The 15,000-nt window shown below is 47.3% G+C and overlaps 1 protein-coding gene across 1 annotated transcript in view; it reads left to right on the top strand.

The window, feature by feature from the left end:
• Positions 1-15,000, top strand: part of LOC112240893 (vacuolar protein sorting-associated protein 13B) — a 407,100-nt gene that overhangs the window by 170,834 nt on the left and 221,266 nt on the right. Inside the window, 2 exon segments of the mRNA XM_042318131.1 lie at positions 2,427-2,553; positions 5,792-5,932. Of these exon segments, the coding sequence (XP_042174065.1) occupies positions 2,427-2,553; positions 5,792-5,932 (268 nt within the window).

The following is a 15,000-nucleotide window of genomic DNA, read 5'->3' as shown; positions in this document are numbered from 1 at the left end:
TGCACTACTGGGTCCATAGGGCTCTGGTCTAATGTAGTGCACTACTGGGCCCATAGGGCTCTGGTCTAATGTAGTCCACTACTGGGCCCATAGGGCTCTGGTCTAATGTAGTGCACTACTGGGCCCATAGGGCTCTGGTCTAATGTAGTGCACTACTGGGCCCATAGGGCTCTGGTCAGACGTAGTGCACTACATAGGGTACTATTTGGGCCACTCGTCTGCTTGGTTCCCTCCGTACAGACTCATCATTCCAAAGCCTGTCATGTTTCCTAGAGAGCTGGGAGCTAAAACAAGCAGACGGCTTACGGCCTGTTTGACTCGGCTGGTTATTTCAGCTGTGTGTTTCCAGAAGGACCCAGAAACCCCGACGTCGCTGAAAGGAATTCCCGATGAGTTCCCCGTCAGATAGAAATACATTAGAATAGAGCAGCATGCTGCGTAACCATGGAGACGCACAGTCTCACACACACACACACACATACACACACACACACACACACACACACACACGCACTGAGGGAGACACACACTGAGAGACACACAGTCACACACACTGAGAGAGACACACACTGAGAGACACACAGTCACACACACACACACACACAGAGAGACACACACTGACACAGTCACACACACACACACACACTGAGACACACACACACTGAGAGAGACACACACACTGAAAGACACACACACACTGAGAGAGACACACACACTGAGAGACACACACACACTGAAAAACACACACACACTGAGAGAGACACACACACTGAAAGACACACACACACTGAGAGAGACACACACACTGGGACACACACACACTGAGAGACACACACACACACTGAGAGACACACACACTGAGAGACACACACACACACTGAGGGACACACACACTGAGAGACACACACACACACACACTGAGACACACTGAGAGACACACACACACTGAGACACACACACTGAGAGCTGAGCCCAGCCAATAGAGTTGAGGTCAGAGCTGAGCCCAGCCAATAGAGTTGAGGTCAGAGCTGAGCCCAGCTAATAGAGTTGAGGTCAGAGCTGAGCCCAGCTAATAGAGTTGAGGTCAGAGCTGAGCCCAGCCAATAGAGTTGAGGTCAGAGCTGAGCCCAGCCAATAGAGTTGAGGTCAGAGCTGAGCCCAGCCAATAGAGTTGAGGTCAGAGCTGAGCCCAGCCAATAGAGTTGAGGTCAGAGCTGAGCCCAGCCACAGGTTGGAGCTGAAGTAGGAACTGCCCAGGTACAGACATATTCCACAGGTTGGAGCTGAAGTAGACACTGCCCAGGTACAGACATAGTCCACAGGTTGGAGCTGAAGTAGGAGCTGCCCAGGTACAGACATAGTCCACAGGTTGGAGCTGAAGTAGGAACTGCCCAGGTACAGACATATTCCACAGGTTGGAGCTGAAGTAGGAACTGCCCAGGTACAGACATATTCCACAGGTTGGAGCTGAAGTAGGAGCTGCCCAGGTACAGACATAGTCCACAGGTTGGAGCTGAAGTAGGAGCTGCCCAGGTACAGACATATTCCACAGGTTGGAGCTGAAGTAGAAACTGCCCAGGTACAGACATATTCCACAGGTTGGAGCGGAAGTAGGAACTGCCCAGGTACAGACATATTCCACAGGTTGGAGCTGAAGTAGGAACTGCCCAGGTACAGACATATTCCACAGGTTGGAGCTGAAGTAGGAACTGCCCAGGTACAGACATATTCCACAGGTTGGAGCTGAAGTAGGAACTGCCCAGGTACAGACATATTCCACAGGTTGGAGCTGAAGTAGGAACTGCCCAGGTACAGACATAGTCCACAGGTTGGAGCTGAAGTAGGAACTGCCCAGGTACAGACATAGTCCACAGGTTGGAGCTGAAGTAGGAACTGCCCAGGTACAGACATAGTCCACAGGTTGGAGCTGAAGTAGGAACTGCCCAGGTACAGACATATTCCACAGGTTGGAGCTGAAGTAGGAACTGCCCAGGTACAGACATATTCCACAGGTTGGAGCTGAAGTAGGAACTGCCCAGGTACAGACATATTCCACAGGTTGGAGCTGAAGTAGGAACTGCCCAGGTACAGACATATTCCACAGGTTGGACCCTGTGAAGTGTGTGGTATTGTAGAGGACATAGTCCACAGGTTGGACCCTGTGAAGTGTGTGGTATTGTAGAGGACATAGTCCACAGGTTGGACCCTGTGAAGTGTGTGGTATCCTCACCCCCATCCTGATTCATCTCTCTGTGTCCAACCCCCCACAGTATCAGGAGACACCAGAGGAGAGGAGAGCCATCCTCACCCCCATCCTGACCTCTCTCTCTGTTCTCCCCCCCACCCCCAGTATCAGGAGACACCAGGAGAGGAGAGCCATCCTCACCCCCATCCTGACCTCTCTCTCTGTTCTTCCCCACCCCCAGTATCAGGAGACACCAGGAGAGGAGAGCCATCCTCACCCCCATCCTGACGGACTTCTCTGTCAGAGTGACAGCAGCACCTGCCATCATATTCAGCAAGCCCAGATCCCCTGACAACAGACAAGTGGAGGTTAGTATGAGGCACCGTTAACCCAGAACCTTTACAGTGAGGTTTAAACATTAACCCAGAACCTTTACAGTGAGGTTTAAACATTAACCCAGAACCTTTACAGTGAGGTTTAAACATGAACCCAGAACCTTTACAGTGAGGTTTAAACATGAACCCAGAACCTTTACAGTGAGGTTTAAACATGAACCCAGAACCTTTACAGTGAGGTTTAAACATGAACCCAGAACCTTTACAGTGAGGTTTCAACATGAACCCAGAACCTTTACAGTGAGGTTTAAACATGAACCCAGAACCTTTACAGTGAGGTTTAAACATGAACCCAGAACCTTTACAGTGAGGTTTAAACATTAACCCAGAACCTTTACAGTGAGGTTTAAACATTAACCCAGAACCTTTACAGTGAGGTTTAAACATTAACCCAGAACCTTTACAGTGAGGTTTCAACATGAACCCAGAACCTTTACAGTGAGGTTTAAACATTAACCCAGAACCTTTACAGTGAGGTTTAAACATGAACCCAGAACCTTTACAGTGAGGTTTAAACATTAACCCAGAACCTTTACAGTGAGGTTTAAACATTAACCCAGAACCTTTACAGTGAGTTTAAACATTAACCCAGAACCTTTACAGTGAGGTTTAAACATTAACCCAGAACCTTTACAGTGAGGTTTAAACATGAACCCAGAACCTTTACAGTGAGGTTTAAACATGAACCCAGAACCTTTACAGTGAGGTTTAAACATTAACCCAGAACCTTTACAGTGAGGTTTAAACAATATTAAAAGTGTTTTATTCCTTAAAAACATAGGTGCTGGACAATGACCATTTCAGACATGATGCATGATGGGTGAAAAAAACAACTTGTGTATCTCTAACGATTGAATAACATTGAGATGGGTACCTGTAGTAGTTCCATAATATATATTTTCACAATGACCAAGTAGGTGACCTGGAAGTGAAGACAAATCAAATGACTTCAAATTAATGGAAGAAACGATCTGATGTCAAACTCCTGGTTCAGACCTCTAGGAGACACAGTGGACAAACAGTCTGATGTCAAACTCCTGGTTCAGACCTCTAGGAGACACAGTGGACAAACAGTCTGATATCAAACTCCTGGTTCAGACCTCTAGGAGACACAGTGGACAAACAGTCTGATATCAAACTCCTGGTTCAGACCTCTAGGAGACACAGTGGACAAACAGTCTGATATCAAACTCCTGGTTCAGACCTCTAGGAGACACAGTGGACAAACAGTCTGATATCAAACTCCTGGTTCAGACCTCTAGGAGACACAGTGGACAAACAGTCTGATGTCAAAGTCTTGGTTCAGACCTCTAGGAGACACAGTGGACAAACAGTCTGATATCAAACTCCTGGTTCAGACCTCTAGGAGACACAGTGGACAAACAGTCTGATATCAAACTCCTGGTTCAGACCTCTAGGAGACACAGTGGACAAACAGTCTGATATCAAACTCTTGGTTCAGACCTCTAGGAGACGCAGTGGACAAACGGTCAGGGTTTCTCTGGTCAGGGTCAGGGTTTCTCTGGTCAAGGTTAGGGTCAGGGTTAGGGTTTCTCTGGTCAGGGTCAGGGTCAGGGTTTCTCTGGTCAGGGTTAGGGTCAGGGTCAGGGTTTCTCTGGTCAAGGATAGGGTCAGGGTTAGGGTCAGGGTTTCTCTGGTCAGGGTCAGGGTTTCTCTGGTCAAGGTCAGGGTCAGGGTTTCTCTGGTCAAGGTCAGGGTCAGGGTTTCTCTGGTCAGGGTTAGGGTCAGGGTCAGGGTTAGGGTCAGGGTTTCTCTGGTCAGGGTTAGGGTCAGGGTCAGGGTTTCTCTGGTCAAGGTTAGGGTCAGGGTCAGGGTTAGGGTTTCTCTGGTCAGGGTCAGGGTTTCTCTGGTCAGGGTCAGGGTTAGGGTTAGGGTTTCTCTGGTCAGGGTTAGGGTCAGGGTCAGGGTTTCTCTGGTCAAGGTCAGGGTCAGGGTTTCTCTGGTCAGGGTTAGGGTCAGGGTCAAGGTTTCTCTGGTCAGGGTCAGGGTTTCTCTGGTCAGGGTCAGGGTTTCTCTGGAACAACAGGAGGTGCTGGTGTTTATATAGTCTCTCTCTCTGTCCCAACAGGAGGTGATGGTGTTTATATTGTCTTTCTCTGTCCCAACAGGAGGTGATGGTGTTTATATTGTCTTTCTCTGTCCCAACAGGAGGTGATGGTGTTTATATTGTCTTTCTCTGTCCCAACAGGAGGTGATGGTGTTTATATTGTCTTTCTCTGTCCCAACAGGAGGTGATGGTGTTTATATTGTCTTTCTCTGTCCCAACAGGAGGTGATGGTGTTTATATTGTCTTTCTCTGTCCCAACAGGAGGTGATGGTGTTTATATTGTCTCTCTTTGACCCAACAGGAAGTGATGGTGTTTATATTGTCTCTCTCTGTCCCAACAGGAAGTGATGGTGTTTATATTGTCTCTCTGTCCCAACAGGAAGTGCTGGTGTTTATATTGTCTCTCTCTGGCCCAACAGGAGGTGCTGGTGTTTATATTGTCTCTCTGTCCCAACAGGAAGTGATGGTGTTTATATTGTTTCTCTCTCTGTCCCAACAGGAGGTGCTGGTGTTTATATTGTCTCTCTGTCCCAACAGGAGGTGCTGGTGTGTGGTCTCTCTCTGTCCCAACAGGAGGTGCTGGTGTTTATATTGTCTCTCTGTCCCAACAGGAGGTGCTGGTGTGTGGTCTCTCTCTGTCCCAACAGGAGGTGCTGGTGTTTATATTGTCTCTCTGTCCCAACAGGAGGTGCTGGTGTGTGGTCTCTCTATGTCCCAACAGGAGGTGCTGGTGTTTATATTGTCTCTCTGTCCCAACAGGAGGTGCTGGTGTGTGGTCTCTCTCTCTGTCCCAACAGGAGGTGCTGGTGTTTATATTGTCTCTCTGTCCCAACAGGAGGTGCTGGTGTGTGGTCTCTCTCTGTCCCAACAGGAGGTGCTGGTGTGTGGTCTCTCTCTGTCCCAACAGGAGGTGATGGTGTTTATATTGTCTTTCTCTGTCCCAACAGGAGGTGATGGTGTTTATATTGTCTCTCTGTCCCAACAGGAGGTGCTGGTGTTTATATTGTCTTTCTCTGTCCCAACAGGAGGTGATGGTGTTTATATTGTCTCTCTGTCCCAACAGGAGGTGATGGTGTTTATATTGTCTTTCTCTGTCCCAACAGGAGGTGATGGTGTTTATATTGTCTTTCTCTGTCCCAACAGGAGGTGCTGGTGTGTGGTCACTCCCTGGAGGTGAATGTAACATCCAGTCTGCAGTTCTTCCTCAGTGTGGCCCAGGTCCACCTGCTGCAGCTACTGTTCCGAGCCAACATGGTGGAGGGACCTGCCCCAGAGACCAGCCAGGTAAGAGATGGTCACATCCCAACTCAGGTAAACATGGTGGAGGGACCTGCCCCAGAGACCAGCCAGGTAAGAGATGGTCACATCCCAACTCAGGTAAACATGGTGGAGGGACCTGCCCCAGAGACCAGCCAGGTAAGAGATGGTCACATCCCAACTCAGGTCATACTCAACCAACAGGTGAAGAGGTCATAGTAACATGTCAGACTCAGCCAACAGGTGAAGAGGTCATAGTAACATGTCATACGCAAACCAACAACAGGTGAAGAGGTCATAGTAACATGTCAGACTCAGCCAACAGGTGAAGAGGGTACCAGTACTGAGTCAATGATAGCATGGTTATATACACTGGGTACCAGTACTGAGTCAATGATAGCATGGTTATATACACTGGGTACCAGTACTGAGTCAATGATAACATGGGTCTATACACTGGGTACCAGTACTGAGTCTATATACACTGGGTACCAGTACTGAGTCAATGATAACATGGCTCTATACACATGGTACCAGTACTGAGTCAATGATAGCATGGTTATATACACTGGGTACCAGGACTGAGTCTATATACACTGGGTACCAGTACTGAGTCAATGATAACATGGCTCTATACACATGGTACCAGTACTGAGTCAATGATAGCATGGTTATATACACTGGGTACCAGGACTGAGTCAATGATAACATGGCTCTATACACTGGGTACCAGTACTGAGTCTATATACACTGGGTACCAGGACTGAATCAATGATAACATGGTCATATACACTAGGTACCAGTACTGAGTCAATGATAGCATGGTTATATACACTGGGTACCAGTACTGAGTCAATGATAACATGGCTCTATACACATGGTACCAGTACTGAGTCAATGATAGCATGGTTATATACACTGGGTACCAGGACTGAGTCAATGATAACATGGCTCTATACACTGGGTACCAGTACTGAGTCTATATACACTGGGTACCAGGACTGAATCAATATGCAGGGGTATGAGGTAATTGAGGTAGCTATGTACATGTAGGTAGGGGTAAAGGATAGATAATAGACAGTAACAGCAGTATACTGTAGGTAGGGGTAAAGGATAGATAATAGACAGTAACAGCAGTATACTGTAGGTAGGGGTAAAGGATAGATAATAGACAGTAACAGCAGTATACTGTAGGTAGGGGTAAAGGATAGATAATAGACAGTAACAGCAGTATACTGTAGGTAGGGGTAAAGGATAGATAATAGACAGTAACAGCAGTATACTGTAGGTAGGGGTAAAGGATAGATAATAGACAGTAACAGCAGTATACTGTAGGTAGGGGTAAAGGATAGATAATAGACAGTAACAGCAGTATACTGTAGGTAGGGGTAAAGGATAGATAATAGACAGTATACTGTAGGTAGGGGTAAAGGATAGATAATAGACAGTAACAGCAGTATACTGTAGGTAGGGGTAAAGGATAGATAATAGACAGTAACAGCAGTATACTGTAGGTAGGGGTAAAGGATAGATAATAGACAGTATACTGTAGGTAGGGGTAAAGGATAGATAATAGACAGTAACAGCAGTATACTGTAGGTAGGGGTAAAGGATAGATAATAGACAGTAACAGCAGTATACTGTAGGTAGGGGTAAAGGATAGATAATAGACAGTAACAGCAGTATACTGTAGGTAGGGGTAAAGGATAGATAATAGACAGTAACAGCAGTATACTGTAGGTAGGGGTAAAGGATAGATAATAGACAGTAACAGCAGTATACTGTAGGTAGGGGTAAAGGATAGATAATAGACAGTAACAGCAGTATACTGTAGGTAGGGGTAAAGGATAGATAATAGACAGTAACAGCAGTATACTGTAGGTAGGGTAAAGGATAGATAATAGACAGTAACAGCAGTATACTGTAGGTAGGGTAAAGGATAGATAATAGACAGTAACAGCAGTATACTGTAGGTAGGGGTAAAGGATAGATAATAGACAGTAACAGCAGTATACTGTAGGTAGGGGTAAAGGATAGATAATAGACAGTAACAGCAGTATACTGTAGGTAGGGGTAAAGGATAGATAATAGACAGTAACAGCAGTATACTGTAGGTAGGGGTAAAGGATAGATAATAGACAGTAACAGCAGTATACTGTAGGTAGGGGTAAAGGATAGATAATAGACAGTAACAGCAGTATACTGTAGGTAGGGGTAAAGGATAGATAATAGACAGTAACAGCAGTATACTGTAGGTAGGGGTAAAGGATAGATAATAGACAGTAACAGCAGTATACTGTAGGTAGGGGTAAAGGATAGATAATAGACAGTAACAGCAGTATACTGTAGGTAGGGGTAAAGGATAGATAATAGACAATAACAGCAGTATACTGTAGGTAGGGTAAAGGATAGATAATAGACAGTAACAGCAGTATACTGTAGGTAGGGTAAAGGATAGATAATAGACAGTAACAGCAGTATACTGTAGGTAGGGGTAAAGAATAGATAATAGACAGTAACAGCAGTATACTGTAGGTAGGGGTAAAGGATAGATAATAGACAATAACAGCAGTATACTGTAGGTAGGGGTAAAGGATAGATAATAGACAGTAACAGTATACTGTAGGTAGGGTAAAGGATAGATAATAGACTGTAACAGCAGTATACTGTAGGTAGGGGTAAAGGATAGATAATAGACAGTAACAGCAGTATACTGTAGGTAGGGTAAAGGATAGATAATAGACAGTAACAGCAGTATACTGTAGGTAGGGGTAAAGGATAGATAATAGACAGTAACAGCAGTATACTGTAGGTAGGGGTAAAGGATAGATAATAGACAGTAACAGCAGTATACTGTAGGTAGGGGTAAAGGATAGATAATAGACAGTAACAGCAGTATACTGTAGGTAGGGGTAAAGGATAGATAATAGACAGTATACTGTAGGTAGGGGTAAAGGATAGATAATAGACAGTAACAGCAGTATACTGTAGGTAGGGGTAAAGGATAGATAATAGACAGTATACTGTAGGTAGGGGTAAAGGATAGATAATAGACAGTAACAGCAGTATACTGTAGGTAGGGGTAAAGGATAGATAATAGACAGTAACAGCAGTATACTGTAGGTAGGGGTAAAGGATAGATAATAGACAGTAACAGCAGTATACTGTAGGTAGGGGTAAAGGATAGATAATAGACAGTAACAGCAGTATACTGTAGGTAGGGGTAAAGGATAGATAATAGACAGTAACAGCAGTATACTGTAGGTAGGGGTAAAGGATAGATAATAGACAGTAACAGCAGTATACTGTAGGTAGGGGTAAAGGATAGATAATAGACAGTAACAGCAGTATACTGTAGGTAGGGTAAAGGATAGATAATAGACAGTAACAGCAGTATAATGTAGGTAGGGGTAAAGGATAGATAATAGACAGTAACAGCAGTATACTGTAGGTAGGGTAAAGGATAGATAATAGACAGTATACTGTAGGTAGGGTAAAGGATAGATAATAGACAGTAGCAGCAGTATACTGTAGGTAGGGGTAAAGGATAGATAATAGACAGTAACAGTATACTGTAGGTAGGGGTAAAGGATAGATAATAGACAGTAACAGCAGTATACTGTAGGTAGGGGTAAAGGATAGATAATAGACAGTATACTGTAGGTAGGGGTAAAGGATAGATAATAGACAGTAACAGTATACTGTAGGTAGGGTAAAGGATAGATAATAGACAGTAACAGTATACTGTAGGTAGGGGTAAAGGATAGATAATAGACAGTAACAGCAGTATACTGTAGGTAGGGGTAAAGGATAGATAATAGACAGTAACAGCAGTATACTGTAGGTAGGGGTAAAGGATAGATAATAGACAGTAACAGCAGTATACTGTAGGTAGGGGTAAAGGATAGATAATAGACAGTAACAGCAGTATACTGTAGGTAGGGATAAAGGATAGATAATAGACAGTAACAGCAGTATACTGTAGGTAGGGGTAAATGATAGATAATAGACAGTAACAGCCTACATCAGGGAGACTACATCAGGGAGACTCTACATCAGGGAGACTCTACATCAGGGAGATTCTACATCAGGGAGACTACATCAGGGAGACTCTACATCAGGGAGACTCTACATCAAGGAGACTCTACATCAGGGAGACTCTACATCAGGGAGACTCTACATCAGGGAGACTCTACATCAGGGAGACTCTACATCAGGGAGACTCTACATCAGGGATATGTTGCATTCCATTCCCATAATCAATACTCGTTATTATTGATGATGTAGTGCTATAAATAGTAGTGGAGGAGGGGAGATGAGGAGGGAGAGGAGGAGGGGGAGGGAGAGGAGGAGGGAGAGGAGGAGGAGGGAGAGGAGGGAGAGGAGGGAGAGGAGGAGGGAGAGGAGGTGGAGGGAGAGGAGGAGGGAGGAGGAGGAGGGGAGGAGGAGGAGGAGGGAGAGGAGGAGGAGGGAGAGGAGGAGGAAGGGAGAGGAGGAGGAGGGAGAGAGGAGGAGGAAGGGAGAGGAGGAGGAGGGAGGGAGAGGGAGGAGGGAGAGGAGGAGGAGGAGGGGAGGAGGAGGGAGAGGAGGAGGAGGGAGAGGAGGGGGAGGGAGAGGAGGAGGAAGGGAGAGGAGGAGGAGGGAGAGGAGAGGAGGAGGGAGAGGAGGAGGAGGGAGAGGAGGAGGAAGGGAGAGGAGGGGGAGGGAGAGGAGGAGGAGGGAGAGGAGGGAGAGGGAGAGGAGGAGGGGGAGGAGGGAGGAGGGAGAGGGAGAGGAGGAGGAGGGGGGAGGAGGAGGGGGGGGGAGAGGAGGAGGAGGGAGAGGAGGGGGAGGGAGAGGAGGAGGAAGGGAGAGGAGGAGGAGGGAGAGGAGAGGAGGAGGGAGAGGAGGAGGAGGGAGAGGAGGAGGAAGGGAGAGAGGAGGAGGGAGGGAGAGGAGGAGGAGGGAGAGGAGGGAGAGGAGAGGAGGAGGAGGGAGAGGAGGAGGAGGAGGGAGAGGAGGAGGAGGGAGAGGAGGAGGAGGAGGGAGAGGAGGGGGAGGGAGAGGAGGAGGAAGGGAGAGGAGATGAGGAGGGGAGAGGAGGAGGAAGGGAGAGGAGGAGGAGAGGAGAGGAGGGGGGAGGAGGAGGAGGGAGGAGAGAGGAGGAGGGGAGAGGAGGAGGAAGGGAGAGGAGGAGGAGGGAGAGGAGGGAGGAGGAGGGAGAGGAGAGGAGGAGGAGGGAGAGGAGATGAGGAGGGGAAGGGAGAGGAGAGGAGGAGGAGGGAGAGGAGAGGAGGAGGAGGGAGAGGAGAGAGGAGGGGAGAGGAGAAGGAAGGGAGAGGAGAGGAGGAGGAGAGAGGAAGGGAGAGGAGAGGAGGAGGAGAGAGGAAGGGAGAGGAGAGGAGAAGGAAGGAAGGGAGAGGAGGGAGGAGGGAGGGGAGAGGAGAGGAGGCTTGTCCTTCATCTGTTTGTGGTTTGAGAGGAGGAGGAGGGGAGGAGGCTTATCCTTCATCTGTTTGTGGTTTGAGAGGAGGAGGAGGAGAGGAGGCTTGTCCTTCATCTGTTTGTGGTTTGAGAGGAGGAGGAGGAGAGGAGGATTGTCCTTCATCTGTTTGTGGTTTGAGAGGAGGAGGAGTCTTGTGGAGTCCTCACTCTGCTCCTGGTGATTCATCCTCTGTTGCCTCTGTTACATGGTGCTGTAATACAGGTTGTTATGGTCCTGCTGGGAGAGGTTGCTACGGTACCTAGGGGTCACCTGGGGCCAGGACATGATACTTAGCAGCTCCTGTCTCTCCTCTGTGGGCCGAGCACTGCCTCCTCATCAATCTACAGCCCGGAGAGGAGACAACAGGAGAGGAGTTGTACACTGACTGTACAAAACATTAGGAACACCATGGACTCTACAAGGTGTAGAAAGCGTTCCACAGAGATGCTGGTCCATGTCGACTCCAAAGCTTCCCACAGTTGTGTCAAGTTGGCTGGATGTCCTTTGGGTGGTGGACCATTCTTGATACACACAGGAAACTGTTGAGCATTAAAAACCCAGCAGCGTTGCAGTTCTTGACACACTCAAACCGGTGTGCCTGGCACCTACTACCATACCCGAGGCAGGTAGTCTAGTGGTTAGAGAGTTGGGCCAGTAACCAAAATGTTGCTAGATTGAATCCCCGAGCTGACAAGGTAAAAATGTGTCGTTCTGCCCCTGAACAAGGCAGTTAACCCACTGTTCCCCTGAACAAGGCAGATAACCCACTGTTCCCCTGAACAAGGCAGTTAACACACTGTTCCCCTGAATAAGGCAGTTAACCCACTGTTCCCCTGAACAAGGCAGTTAACCCACTGTTCCCCTGAACAAGGCAGTTAACCCACTGTTCCCCTGAACAAGGCAGATAACCCACTGTTCCCTGAACAAGGCAGTTAACCCACTGTTCCCTGAACAAGGCAGTTAACCCACTGTTCCCCTGAACAAGGCAGTTAACCCCACTGTTCCCCTGAACAAGGCAGTTAACCCCACTGTCCCCTGAACAAGGCAGTTAACCCCACTGTTCCCTGAACAAGGCAGTTAACCCACTGTTCCCCTGAACAAGGCAGTTAACCCACTGTTCCCTGAACAAGGCAGTTAACCCACTGTTCCCCTGAACAAGGCAGTTAACCCCACTGTTCCCCTGAACAAGGCAGATAACCCCACTGTTCCCCTGAACAAGGCAGTTTAACCCACTGTTCCCCTGAACAAGGCAGTTAACCCACTGTTCCCCTGAACAAGGCAGTTAACCCACTGTTCCCCGGTAGGCTGTGATTGAAAATAAGGATTTGTTCTTAACTGACTTTCCTAGTTAAATAAAAATGTGAATAAATTAAATGAAATACCGTGTTCAAAGGCATTTTAACCTGTCTCCCCTTCATCGTCACTGGTTGAATTGGATTTCACACGTAGTATCGTAGTTTTCACCTGGTCAGTCTTTGTCATGGAAAGAGCAGGTGTTCCTAATGTTTTGTCAGGCTGTGTTCTGCTCTATTCTACATGCTGCAGAGCCCTCTAGTGTTGGGTTCTGGTACTGCATGTGTTGGACTCCTGCTTCTCCCTGCAGTCACCAATGAACTGTCTTGTTTCCTGATCAGTGTCCTGTGTTCTCTGCTGTTAATAAAAGTCTACCCAGTGGCCACACAACACAAAACACCATAACGGCAGCTGTATGTTTAAGGATTCTGCCTTCATTTTTGTCATTCTGGGAAAACAGAGATTCTTTAAACAGGAAATGCTTTTGTTTGTATAATACAACCTGTGTGTTGTTCAAAGAGACACAATAAAACATCTATTTGGGATGAGTCATCTGTTTCCATTGTGCTGCTGGTGTCTCACACAAAGCATTTTAGTCCCGATCTGTTTTGTCCTCGACAAGACTGTCATTAATGATCTGTAGCTTCCCTGTAGTCTCTGACCTACCAGAACATAATGATCAGTAGTCTCTGACCTACCAGAACATAATGATCTGTAGTCTCTGACCTACCAGAACATAATGATCTGTAGCTTCCTGTAGTCTCTGACCTACCAGAACATAATGATCTGTAGCTTCCCTGTAGTCTCTGACCTGGAACATAATGATCTGTAGTCTCTGACCTACCAGAACATAATGATCTGTAGCTTCTCTGTAGTCTCTGACCTACCAGAACATAATGATCAGTAGTCTCTGACGTACCAGAACATAATGATCTGTAGCTTCCCTGTAGTCTCTGACCTACCAGAACATAATGATCAGTAGTCTCTGACCTACCAGAACATAATGATCTGTAGTCTCTGACCTACCAGAACATAATGATCTGTAGCTGCCCTGTAGTCTCTGACCTACCAGAACATAATGATCAGTAGTCTCTGACCTACCAGAACATAATGGTCTGTAGCTTCCCTGTAGTTTCTGACCTACCAGAACATAATGGTCTGTAGCTTCCTGTAGTCTCTGACCTACCAGAACATAATGATCTGTAGCTTCCTGTAGTCTCTGACCTACCAGAACATAATGATCTGTAGCTTCCCTGTAGTCTCTGACCTACCAGAACATAATGATCTGTAGTCTCTGACCTACCAGAACATAATGATCTGTAGCTTCCTGTAGTCTCTGACCTACCAGAACATAATGATCAGTAGTCTCTGACGTACCAGAACATAATGATCTGTAGCTGCCCTGTAGTCTCTGACCTACCAGAACATAATGATCTGTAGTCTCTGACCTACCAGAACATAATGATCTGTAGTCTCTGACCTACCAGAACATAATGATCAGTAGTCTCTGACCTACCAGAACATAATGATCTGTAGCTTCCCTGTAGTCTCTCTGTCTCTCCTCTCTCTCTCTCTCTCTCACTCACTCACTCTCTCACACACACACACACACACACACACACACACACACACACACACACACACACACACACACACAGAGAGAGAGAGAGCAGCTGTATTTTAGTGTGTTATTGTCTAATGGATGGTCCTAAATGAAGGGAAGGTCTTGGCAGCAGCGAGGATGTGAGTGGAGCGGGCCGGGCCGTGTTCTGGCAGCAGTGAGGCTGTGAGTGGAGCAGGCCGTGCCGTGTGTTCTGGCAGCAGCGAGGATGTGAGTGGAGCGGGCCGGGCCGTGTTCTGGCAGCAGTGAGGCTGTGAGTGGAGCAGGCCGTGCCGTGTGTTCTGGCAGCAGCGAGGATGTGAGTGGAGCGGGCCGTGTTCTGCCCCATGGACGTGTCTTCAGCCAGCCCCGTCGGTGCCACACACGCTGTCTGGAAGGGCCCGTCAGCCTGCCTGCCCGCGATGACCTCTCTGTCTATCTGTCAAGCTTGACTTGTGAGATCAGAGGACGGTACGATGTGCCTGTCTTTTTTCCAGACGTAGTTCCCACAGAGACCAGCTGACATCTCGTCTGTCAGGGTCACTGAGTCCACTTGATCTTGTCACCTACCGGTTAATCATTGAAGGTGGACTTGAGAACTCTCTCTCTCTCTCCTCTCTCTCCTCCTCTCTCTGTCTCTCTCTCTCCTCCTCTCTCCTCCTCTCTCTGTCTCTCTCTCTCACCTCCTCTCTCTCTCCTCTCTCTCCCTCTCTCTCTCCCTCTGTCTCTCTCCTCTCT

The sequence above is a fragment of the Oncorhynchus tshawytscha genome, unplaced genomic scaffold (assembly GCF_018296145.1).
Source record: "Oncorhynchus tshawytscha isolate Ot180627B unplaced genomic scaffold, Otsh_v2.0 Un_scaffold_6703_pilon_pilon, whole genome shotgun sequence".
In the NCBI taxonomy this organism is placed as follows: Eukaryota; Metazoa; Chordata; class Actinopteri; order Salmoniformes; family Salmonidae; genus Oncorhynchus; species Oncorhynchus tshawytscha.
Note: the sequence above shows the minus strand (reverse complement) of the source record. Positions and strands in the feature narration are given on the sequence as shown.